Consider the following 12,354-nt stretch of genomic DNA (forward strand, 5'->3'; position numbering starts at 1 on the left):
CCACACCAGAGATAAAATAGTGAATGGGAGCAGAGCTCAGCACACAGCTTGTCTATTAACAACACAGCTCTGTGTTGTTCCTTTTTCTTTCTCGAACATCATGGGACACAGAGCCACAGTAATTACTGATGGGTTATATAGGGTATCACTGGTGATTGGACACTGGCACACCCTATCAGGAAGTTCAACCCCCTATATAATCCCTCCCCTTGCAGGGATAACTCAGTTTTTACGCCAGTGTCTTAGGTGATGGACGTGTAAAGATGTCCTGTGCTGAGCTCCAAAGGGAATATCCTATATCCTATACTGGGGCAAGCCAGGCAGACCGGATACATTCAAAGTGTCCTTTCTAGGCTGAATTGGATGGTACCCGAGCCTCGTGTCCAAAGAAACAAGGTTTTACCTGTAACGCTTCTCTTTTTAGAGAGCTGGACCCCGCATATTAGAAAATGGTTTTCTAGCCTAATTTCTAGCCGGGTGCTTTATGGTCCCAGAACTGTTGGATCCCCCTATTCGTAGGGGGCCCCAGTCTCTGACGGTTTTTTTAAACGGAGCCCACCGTGAGAGGCGAAGATTGGGTCTGTGTAAACTGAACCCTGCAGCTGGATAAGGTAAGAGGAGATTCCACAGAATTTTCTAATTCTAGTAGGTTTCTCCTTTAAGGTAAATGCATGCTATGCCTATTGTGACCACCGGGGGCTGCCAAGAGCACAAACCTTGTCATGCTGGATTGTCTGTCTCAGTGTTCATGCTGCAAATGTTTCACAGCGTCTCAGGCCGGCTCCAAGGTAGGATGGATGGGGGGATTTCTCATGTATGAATGTTCGCCCCCAGGCTAGAGAGAGGCAACAGGGGTCTAGAAAGCGGTTTTACTGCTCGGGCACCGCTGCCTCGGCTGCCATTTCCGACCATTGCTGTTTTTTAGGCAGGCTCTTCACTACCAGCCTCTCTCCCTCCTCCCCCTCCCCCAGCCTTCCTCCATAGTAGTTCAGGAGAGTCGGCCAGCGCGGGAAGCGCTCGGTTTTTTCAAAATTCGAGGGGGGGCGGGGTGGTAGAGGGGGGGGCGGGACATCAGCACAGGTGCTTAGACTCCCACTCAGGCCAGCTGCAGGCTATTAAGGCACTCTGTACAGGTGCACACAGCCTTTGGAGAGACACAGAGCTGACGGTCGCATGTAAGGTGGGACACAGGCATTCTCCTAGGCAGCATTTACTGAAGTAACAGCAGACTGAGCATTGGGTAGCAAGGCTTTTAGCCAGACTACATCGCTCAGCAGGCAGTGTTCATTTGTATACCTCACACCTTGTTGCTTTGCACTATGGGTAGAAGGTTCAAGCACCCCAAGAACCAGAGACACTAGGGGATCTCGTTCAGGTTCTGAGGGCCCCCAAGGTTTTTTCCTCAGCCATTAATGGTCTAGAGGAAAGATTAATGGCCATGATTACGTCTTCACTCAGTAGAAGAAAACGCACTAGGCCTTCCTCTGTTCCCCAAGACCCTCAGGAAGAGGAGCTCTGGGATAAAAGAGATGAATCCCTTTCAGAGTATCGGGATGGGACGGATGATTCCTCTTCGGAGGAATCAGGTGGAGAGGGACCCTCTGCGACTTCCCAAGAGGAGAAAGTCTTAGTGCAGATCCTTACTGGATTGGTCCGCTCCACATTTAAGTTGCCCCTACCTGAAACTGCTAAAGAACCCTCTTCTGCTTTGGGGTCACTGAAACCTTTCCAAGCAGCATTCTATCGTGCAAACCTCCCGTCTTTCACTGGGGTTGGTGCATATACGTAGAATCCTATGGTTGAAAAATTGGTCAGCCGAAGCACCATGTAAGAAGCTCCTGGCAGGGTTTCCATTTCGTGGTGAAAGGTTGTTTGGAGAGGACTTGGATAACTATATCAAGAGAATCTCTTGTGGGAAAAGCACTCTCTTACCTGTCAAGAAGAAGAGTAAGCGTCCCTCTTTCAAACGGATGCTTTCCCCAGCGCCAGGGGCTTCAGCCTCCAGGCAGTCTCGATGGCCGCCTCCATCTGGGTCCAGAGACAAGAGTCAACCCCAGGGACAAAAGAAGTCCTGGGGGAAGAAGCCTACTAGGCAAAACACTAAGACCTCTGCATGAGGGGGCGCCCCCGCTCACTCGAGTGGGGGGAAGACTGCGACAGTTCTCAGGGCTCTGGCAGGAGGATTTCCAGGACAGATGGGTAATCTCCACGATAACCTTAGGGTACAAGCTGGAGTTTCAGGAATTTCCCTCTCCTCGGTTCCTCAGATCAAGTGTCCCCAGAGATCCAGAGAAGAAGCAGTCGCTCCTTCTAGCGTTAGATCGACTTTTGTCGCAGGAGGTCATTATGATGGTTCCCGCAAAGGACCAGGTATTGGGCTTCTATTCCAACCTCTTTACGGTCCAAAAGCCAAATGGGGATGTCAGACCCATTCTGGATTTAAGGGATCTGAACCGATTCCTAAGGATTCAATCCTTCCGCATGGAATCAATTCAGACAGTAGTTCCCACCCTGCAGGGAGGAGAATTTCTGGAATCGATAGACATCAGAGATGCATATCTGCATGTGCCCATTTTTCCTGCTCATCAGAAGTTTCTGCGTTTCGAGGTAGGAGGGCGCCATTTCCAGTTTGTGGCTCTGCTTTTCGGGATAGCCACTGCACCTCGAGTGTTCACAAAGATCTTGGCTCCTCCTCTGGCCAGATTAAGGGCTCAGGGTATAGCTGTCATAGCATACCTAGACGACCTGCTCTTGATAGACTGGTCGGTAGCCTCTTTGAATGGAAACTTGAGGACCACAGTCAGGTATCTAGAACACCTGGGTTGGATCCTCAACCTAGAAAAGTCTTTCCTAAAACCAGTAAGAAGACTGGAGTATTTAGGTCTGATTCTAGATACAAGCCAGGAGAAAATATTTCTACCCCAGGCAAAGATCGCTGCTTTAAGAGAGCTGATTCTGGCAGTCAGGACCAAGAAGGGTCCCTCTTTGTCCGCCTTTGTATGAGGCTACTAGGGAAGATGGTGTCTTCATTCGAAGCAGTTCCCTATGCTCAGTTTCATTTAAGAATGCTTCAACACAGTATTCTGTCGACCTGGAACAAGAAGGTTCAGGCATTAGACTTTCCGATGCACCTGTCGCATGCGGTGCGTCAGAGCCTCAATTGGTGGCTCATACCCGAAAACCTGCAGAAGGGGAAATCCTTTCTACCGGTTACCTGGACGGTGGTAACAACAGATGCCAGTCTGTCAGGTTGGGGAGCAGTTTTGGAACAGTCTGCGGTTCAGGGGATATGGTCCAAGACCGAGAGGACCTTACCCATCAACATTCTGGAGATCCAGGCAATATATCTAGCCCTAAAAGCCTGGACTATCAGGCTACAGGGTTGTCTGTCCGGTCAGGGTCCAGTCCGACAATGCCACAGCAGTGGCTTATGTCAATCATCAGGGGGGCACCCAGAGCCGAGCTGCTCAAAAGGAGGTGAACAAGATCTTAGTCTGGGCAGAGATGCAGGTGCCATGCATATCGGCAGTTTTCATCCCGGGAATAGAGAACTGGCAGGCGGACTACCTAAGTCGCCAGCAGTTACTTCCAGGGGAATGGTCTCTGCATCCCGACGTCTTTTGGGCCATATGCCAAAGATAGGGGGTTCCAGATGTAGATCTCTTTTGCATCCCGATTCAACAAAAAGATAGACAGATTTGTGGCAAGGACAAAAGATCCTCTTGCATGCGGGACGGATGCGTTGGTGATTCCGTGGCATCAGTTCTCACTGATTTACGCATTCCCGCCTATTCTGCTACTACCACGACTCCTTCGCAGGATCAGGCAGGAAAGGAAGTTGGTACTTCTGGTGGCCCCCGCTTGGCCCAGAAGGACTTGGTATGCAGAAATAGTAAGGATGACGGTGGGTTCCCCGTGGACCCTACCGGTACGCCCAGACCTGTTATCTCAAGGTCCAGTGTTCCATTCTGCCTTACAAACGCAAAATTTGACGGTTTGGCTATTGAGACCCACGTTCTGAGGAGTCGTGGGCTCTCAGGTCCTGTCCATATCTACCTTGATTAATGCAAGGAAGCCAGCTTCCAGGATGATTTATCATAGAGTCTGGAAAGCCTATGTATCCTGGTGTGAATCCAGAGGTTGGCATCCCAGGAAATATGTCATAGGTAGAATTCTTGATTTTCTACAATTAGGATTAGAGATGAAGGTGGCCTTGAGTACCATCAAGGGCCAGGTCTCTGCTTTATCAGTATTATTTCAGCGGCCACTTGCTTCGCATTCTTTGGTCCGAAGCTTTATGCAGGGGATGATGCGTCTTAATCCTCCGGTTAAAGCGCCCCTAAACCCCTGGGACTTGAACTTGGTCCTGGCTGTGTTACAGAAACAGCCTTTTGAACCAATAAGTCAGATTCCTTTAGTCTTGTTGACAAGGAAGTACATTTTTCTGGTGGCCATCTCTTCTGCTAGAAGAGTTTCAGAATTAGCAGCCCTTTCCTGTAAGGAGCCTTATTTGATTATACACAAGGATAGAGTGGTACTGCGCCCTCATCCTAGTTTTTTACCGAAGGTGGTTTCTGATTTTCATTTAAACCAAGACATTGTTCTGCCTTCCTTTTTTCCAGATCCCTGTTCTCTGGAAGAGAGATCTTTACATTCGTTGGATGTAGTAAGAGTAGTTAAGGCCTATCTCGGGGCAACTGCTCAGATCCACAAGACGGATGTTTTGTTTGTGCTGCCAGAGGGCCCCAATAGAGGACAGGCAGCGTCAAAAGCTACCATTTCTAAATGGATTCGACAATTGATCATTCAAGCTTACGGTTTGAAACAGAAGATTCCTCCGTTTCAGATCAGGGCACATCTCACAAGGGCTATTTGTGCTTCTTGGGCAGTGTATCATCGGGCCTCTATGGCTCAAATCTGCAAGGCCGCAACCTGGTCTTCAGTTCATACATTCACCAGATTCTATCAGGTGGATGTGAGAAGGCATGAGGATATCGCCTTTGGGCGTAGTGTGCTGCAGGCAGCGGTACAGGGTCCTCAGGTCTGATTGCACCCTACTTGGCCGTGGTTCCCCCCCCTCAGGTAGCATTGCTCTGGGACATCCCATCAGTAATTACTGTGGCTCTTTGTCCCGTGATGTTCGAGAAAGAAAATAGGATTTTTTAAAACAGATTACCTGTAAAATCCTTTTCTTTCGAAGGATATCACGGGACACAGAGGTCCCGCCCCTCTTCTAATACACTATATTGCTTGGCTACAAAACTGAGGTATCCCTGCAAGGGGAGGGATTATATAGGGGGTTGAACTTCCTGATAGGGTGTGCCAGTGTCCAATCACCAGTGATACCCTATATAACCCATCAGTAATTACTGTGGCTCTGTGTCCCGTGATGTCCTTCGAAAGAAAAGGATTTTACAGGTAAGCTGTTTTAAAAAATCCTAATATTCCTATGCCGTGTGTGAAGGAGGGGTCCCTTTCCTCCAATCGGCTCTCATACACTGTACAAGAGCTCTAACTGCAGCTTCCCGCTAACCTACTCGGTTACTCTGTGCTTCTAAAGGATGCCAAAGGATTTTATCTAAATTCAGCACTTTGAAGTGATATAGAAAAGAGAAGACAGCAGATAAACAAGTAACATTTTTGTAGGGAGATTTGTTTCATCTTTGTGTATCTTCTGAGGCTAGTCACCTCACTTGGTATATGAGAGGGTTTACAACCACTTTAAGGTAACTAGCTAGATCTAAGAAACAGCTGTATATGGTTTTCAAACAGTACTTTACTTCTGCTTGCAATAGGCTCTAGGTTCTCAATCAGTTATAAATGCTTCTGCCTTCTTCCTGCGGAAAAATAAAAATTCCTAAAAAAAAAAAATTCCATAAAAAAGTCCTTTTCCACTTCTCCATGACGACATCATGGAGCTGGTGGATGTTAGAGACCATGTGCTCCTCCACCTTTCATTTGAGGATCCCCCACAGATGCTCAATAGGTTTTAGGTCTGGAGACATGCTTGGCCAGTCCACCACTTTTACCCTCAGCTTCTTTAGCAAGGCAGTGGTCATCTTGGAGGTGTGTTTGGGGTCATTATTTTGGAATACTGCCATGCGACCCAGTCTCCGAAGGGAGGGGATCATGCTCTGCTTCAGTATGTCACAGTACATGTTGGCATTCATGGTTCCCTCAATGAACTGTAGCTCCCCAGTGCCGGCAGCACTCATGCAGCCACAGACCATGACACTCCCACCGCCATGCTTGACTGTAGGCAAGACACACTTGTCTTTGTACTCCTCACCTGGTTGCGGCCGCACATGCTTGACACCATCTGAACCAAATAGGTTTATATTGGTCTTATCAGACCACAGGACATGGTTCCAGTAATCCATGTCCTTAGGCTGCTTGTCTTCAGCAAACTGTTTGCGTGCTTTCTTGTGCATCCATCTTTAAAAGAGGCTTCTTTGGTCGACCATGGCGAGGCCTGTTCTGAGTGGAACCTGTCCTGTTAAACTGCTGCATGGTCTTGGACACCGTGCTGCAGCTCAGTTTCAGGGTCTTGGCAATCTTATAGCCTATGCCAGCTTTATGTAGAACAACAATTCTTTTTTTCAGATCCTCAGAGAGTTCTTTGCCATGAGGTGCCATGTTGAACTTCCAGTGACCAGTATAAGAGAGTAAGAGCGATAAACCTCAAATTTAACACACCTGCTCCCCATTCACACCTGAGACCTTGTAACACTAACAAGTCACATAATACCGGGGAGGGAACATGGCTAATTGGGCCTAATTTGGACTTAGGAGTGTACTCACTTTTGTTGCCAGCGGTTTAGACATTAATGACTGTGAGTTGAGTTCTTTTGAGGGGTCAGCAAATTTACACGGTTATACAAGCTGTACACTTACTACTTTACATTGTAGCAAAGTGTCATTTCTTCAGTGTTGACACATGAAAAGATATAATAAAAATATTTACAAAAATGTGAGGGGTGTACTCACTTTTGTGAGATACTATGTGTGTGTGTGTGTATGTGTAGATATAGAGAGATAAATAATATATCTATCTCTCTATCTATCTCTCACTATGTATGTGTATACACATACACACACACACACACACACACACACACACACACACACACACACACACACAAATGTTGGACAAGTACATTCAACCAACAAAGGTGCATAAAGGCTTACCCACAGCTGATGGGGCATCAGAGGCAAACGTCTCCCTGGCGGGTTTGGGAGCAGTATAAAGGGGTACATATTGCCTAATGGAAACATAGTATTTAACATCAAAAAGGGGGTTGGAAGCCTGATCCCCGGTCAGGCGACCAAAAAAATGGAGCATATTGGACTATTACGGTACGGTAATTAAGGGTAACCATAAGAGCAAGTGGCAACAATAATAAAATTATAATTCATTTATTGATGCAATGAACAGAACATGATAATACAAAAACACTTAATAAAAATACAGGCGTATCACCAATGGATTCAATAGTATACAGTACAGCACAAAATCTCAGATATCATATTCCTCGACTAGTTTCGCGGACACAATCCGCTTCATCAGGAGGGAATCTGAAGATAAGTTTTTTCTGACTAAACAGTCTGAACCTGACAATTAAAAAAAATACGAGATTTACAAACATATATGATCAGATAATTTATATTCCAGCATCAGAACATACACATAGATAATGGAGATAGGGGGGAGGGGAGAGAACGAATCTGCTTACCCAGGTCCCTTTTTGATATTGATTTCTGGATGATGGTACATATGCACTTCTGCTACCTTTATATTTTACTGTAGAGAGGCCACTTCTCTAATAGTATTTAACATGTTAATGAGTTCAAATAGTTTGCTAAAGTGAATCCATAGATAGAGGTTCCAAAAATATATAATAAAAGTCTCTCTAGGGGAGCGATGGGCAATAATTATTAAGAATCAGGATATTAATGAAAAGTGCCTCGTCCACAGCATCATTATATATCTATATCTATATCTATATCGATAGATAGATAGATATAGATATCTATATATATATATATATCTTCATGTATATAAAACCGGACGTTTGAAAACCTCTTTTGAACGCTGGAAACTTGACAGCTAGTAACCAACAGTTAAAAATGTCTGTTTTGTCACTTTTACATGCCGCGCTTATGCACATCTAGCAGTGTTTGTGAACGTTCGAGTTTTAGAAGCATTTTTTATAGATAACCTCAGGAGACCCTCCCAAATGTCCACAATGCAGGAAAAACAAGTATTATAAACTTCCTTCCTTCCTTCCTTCCTTCCTTCCTTCCTTCCTTCCTTCCTTCCTTCCTTCCTTCCTTTTCAAATGCAAGTAAACTACCGCCCTGAACGCGATTTATCCGTTTTCAAAAAAATTGCTTCTAAACTACTATAAATGACTGAGTGCCCCTATACCCATAAGATAACATTCAGGTCAGGGACTGCTGAAAAAAATGCCTAACTGCACCTAAACAGCCATTTACCAGCTGCAGTGTACATGAGGACTAAGGCAGGAGAGAGTGAGACACAGAGAGAGGTTTTTTTTTTTTTTTTTACATCTGTCTGTGTATACTGTGTGTACATGTATGTGTATACTGTGTGATTGTATACTGTGTGGCCCCATAATCTCCGATTGCCTGGGGGCCCCATAATCTCCTATTGCCCGGGGGCCCCATGAGTTATCAGTCCGCCCCTGGTGTGGACAGCATATTGGGGAGCCAATATAAGTCTCCCCCTAATTGCAAGCAGATGTAATAGATTGGTCAACCTCAAGAGGTCAGCGGTGTAGAAAATACAGTTCACAAAAATGATAGCTGTACATAAAAGTTCCTAAATGAATCAAAAGAAACCTAGATAGAACAAAGTAAAACCACATGAGGCCAGGCAGCAGTTCCTGGATTCACAAGCTTACATGCGCACTTAATGACCAAGCAGGGGAGACGTTTGCCTCTGGTGCCCCATCAGCTGTGGGTTTCCTCCTTGGGTTGTGGGTAAGCCTTTATGCACCTTTGTCGTTCAGATTTATTTGTCCAACACCATTGATTATATATTACATTGTCAAAAGTATTAGGACTGCCTTTACACTTTAATAGCATCCCAGTCTTCGTCCATAGGGTTCAATATTGAGTTGGCCCAGCCTTTGCAGCTATAACAGATTCAGCTCTTCTGGGAAGGCTGTCCACAAGGCTTAGGAGTGTGTCTCTGGGATGTTGGATGAGCAGGCCTGGCTCACAGTCTTTGCTCCTAATTCATCCCAAAATATGTTTTATTGGGTTGAGGTCAGTCAATTTCCTCCACCTCAAACCCGTTCATCCATGTCTTTATGGACCATGCTTTGTGCACTGGTCAAAATCAGTTGGTGAAGGGGGGATTATGGTGTGGGGTTGTTTTTCAGGGGTTGGGCTTGGCCCCTTAGTTCCAGTGAAGGGAACTCTTAAGGCGTCAGCATACCAATACATTTTGGACAATTTCATGCTCCCAACTTTGGGGATGGCCCCTTCCTGTTTCAACATGACTGCGCACCAGTGCACAAAGCAAGATCCATAAAGACCTAGATGAGCAAGTTTGGGGTGGAGTAACGTGACTGGCCTGCACAGAGTCCTGACCTCAACCCAATAGAACAACTTTGGGATGAATTGGAGTGGAGACTGGGAGCCAGGCCTTCTCGTCCAACATCAGTGCCAGACCTCACAAATGCGCTTATGAAAGAATGGTCAAACATTCCCACAGACACACTCCTATACCTTGGGGACAGCCTTTCCAGAAGAGTTGAAGCTGTTATAGCTGCAAAGGGGGGGAGCTCAATATTGAACCATATGGATGAAGACTGGGATGCCATTAAAGTTCATGTGCGTGAAAAGGCAGGTGTCGCAATACTTTTGACAATATAGTGTATATATGTTTTGCTGTTATATACTTGTGTCGTGACTATCAATTTTTTCCTATAGATGTTCTGCTCTCTAAAAAATATTCCTGAAGAAGTGGATAGAACCACGAAACATGTTGAGAAGAAATGGATAAACTTTGTGATAGGCAATACCATCTAGTATCTGGTATTGTTATGTATTTATCCAAATAAGAGCAAGCTTTTTAGTGCCTGTGAGATCGCACAATAGTGTGTGTTTTTTATTGAATTGATGTAATAAAACAATGTTTTTAGTAAAATGTATGTGTTGTCTATGGTAGTACCATCAAAATCCACACAGCCTCAAATACATTTCTCAAATATAAATTGTCAGTGTTGGTAAAAACCTGATAGATCTTCTAACTCTTCCTCATGCAATTCAAAACTAGGGTGGGGAGTTTAAACTGGAGTTTTAGTTTAAAAATCTCTGAATTTGCAGAGAGCTGCATAGTTGTCATGTTCTCAACAGTGTTTGTACTGCACATAAATACCGGTATTCCATGAGGGTGTGACCAAAATAAGTTTGTATACTTTCTGTAACATTTATCAGTACACTACAGACTTGGAAACATTTAAATTGAACTAATAAACTGTCAAGCACTATTCTGTTTTTGATTCTGTTAGGATATTTTTTTTTTGTTCTTTCAGCATTTAGTATGATACAATAATCATTTATCTGTAATCTCACATATTTATGTAGCTTCATTAACACCACTGTTCACATACTTTTTTTTGTTGTTGTTGTAATGTGTACTTTTTTTTTTATTGTAAAGTTATGCGTCAGAATGTTAAGAAAGCCACCTTAGAAGAGGTGCTGGAACTCATGGCTACAGGGTTTCTGCGGGGAGGATCTGGGTTTCTAAAGAGTGGAGGAGAAATGCTAAAGGGAGGAGGATCAATCAGTCGGGAAGTAAGAGTTGGTGTGACACAGGTGAGTCTCTCTCTCTTTTTTTTTTTTTCTAACTTTGGTTTGGCTTTAGCCTATGCCCATAATAACTAGTTATAATTGTTTTTATTCTGTATTTCCACTGTGTCATGTTGGCTTGAACATGACTGTTCATTTTAGGCAAATTTTCCCTTTATTGCTCTAACTTTTCTACATAGACAGCAATATTTTATGCCACTGGCAGTGCATCACCTAGGTGTAGGGTTCTTTGTTTAGACGCACAGTTTTCAGGCTGCCTTCCCAGCTAAAAATAATTGTGATGTTTGTGCTAATTTTACTGTTTTAGAGAAAAAAACAGTACGTAATTTAATAACGTGATGGTGTGAAAAGCCTCCTTGGCTTTTATAGGTTTATATAGAAGATCTTTCTGATAAGGTCATCCATACATGTATAGATTTCTCTCATTCAGCTCACAATCTAAACAAGAAAAATCAGACAGATTTTCTTCATCCATGCTAAACAGTGTGGGTAAAAGAATCTTCAATGCCAGCTATTTTATCTTGATAGCCAACGCACCTGTGATTGCATCTGATTGGATGCAGTCACTGTCTGGCTGACAATTTTCCACCGGACTCCTTAAAAATCAAAATTATGTGTTTACCATACAACTGTGGCAAAAAGTTTTGAGTGACACAAATATTAATTTTCACAAAGTCTGCTTCTTCAGTGTTTTTAGATATTTTTGTTGGATGTTACTATGGTATACCGAAATATAATTACAAGCATTTCATAAGTGTCAAAGGCTTTTATTGACAGTTACATTAAGTTTGTGCAAAGAGTCAATATTTGCAGCGTTGACCCTTCTTTTTCAAGACCTCAGCAATTCGCCCTGGCATACCGTGAATCAACTTCTCGGCCACATCCTGACTGATGGCAGCCCATTCTTCCATAGGCAATGCTTGGAGTTTGTCAGAGTTTGGGGGGGTTGTTTTTTTTTTTTTTTCACCTGCTTTTGGAGGATTGACCCCAAGATTAAGGTCTGGGGAGTTTCCTGGCTATGGACCCAAAATTTTGATGTTTTGTTCCCCAAGCCACTTGGTTATCAGTTTTTCCTTATGGCAACATACTCCATCATGCTGGAAAAGACATTGTTCATCACCAAACTTTTCTTGGATGGTTGGGAGAAGGTGCTCCCAGAGGATGTATTTGTACCATTCTTTATTCATAGCTGTGTTCATAGGCAAAATTGTGAATGAGCCCACTTCATTGGCTGAGAAGCAACCCCACACATGAATGGTCTGAGGATGCTTTACTGTTGGCATGACACAGGACTAATGGTAGCGCTCACTTTTTCTTCTCCAGACAATGTTTTTTCCGGATGCCCCAAACAATCGGAAAGGGGATTCATCAGAGAAAATTACTTTACCCCAGTCCTCGGTAGTCAAATCCCTGTACCTTTTGCAGAAAATCAGTCTGTCCCTGATGTTTTTCCTGGAGAGAAGTGGCTTCTTTGCTGCCCTTCTTGACACCAGGCCATCTTCCAAAAGTCTT

The 12,354-nt window shown here is 44.2% G+C and overlaps 1 protein-coding gene across 2 annotated transcripts in view; it reads left to right on the forward strand.

Annotated features, from left to right (window-relative positions):
- HEATR5B (HEAT repeat containing 5B) overlaps nucleotides 1-12,354 on the forward strand; it is a 180,405-nt gene that overhangs the window by 30,749 nt on the left and 137,302 nt on the right. For both annotated transcript variants that reach the window (XM_073627699.1, XM_073627701.1), the window contains exon 7: nucleotides 10,691-10,848. In XM_073627699.1, coding sequence (XP_073483800.1) covers nucleotides 10,691-10,848 — 158 coding nt within the window. The remainder of the gene's footprint in view (nucleotides 1-10,690; nucleotides 10,849-12,354) is intronic.

This window comes from Aquarana catesbeiana, linkage group LG04 (genome assembly GCF_042186555.1).
Source record: "Aquarana catesbeiana isolate 2022-GZ linkage group LG04, ASM4218655v1, whole genome shotgun sequence".
Lineage (NCBI taxonomy): Eukaryota > Metazoa > Chordata > Amphibia > Anura > Ranidae > Aquarana > Aquarana catesbeiana.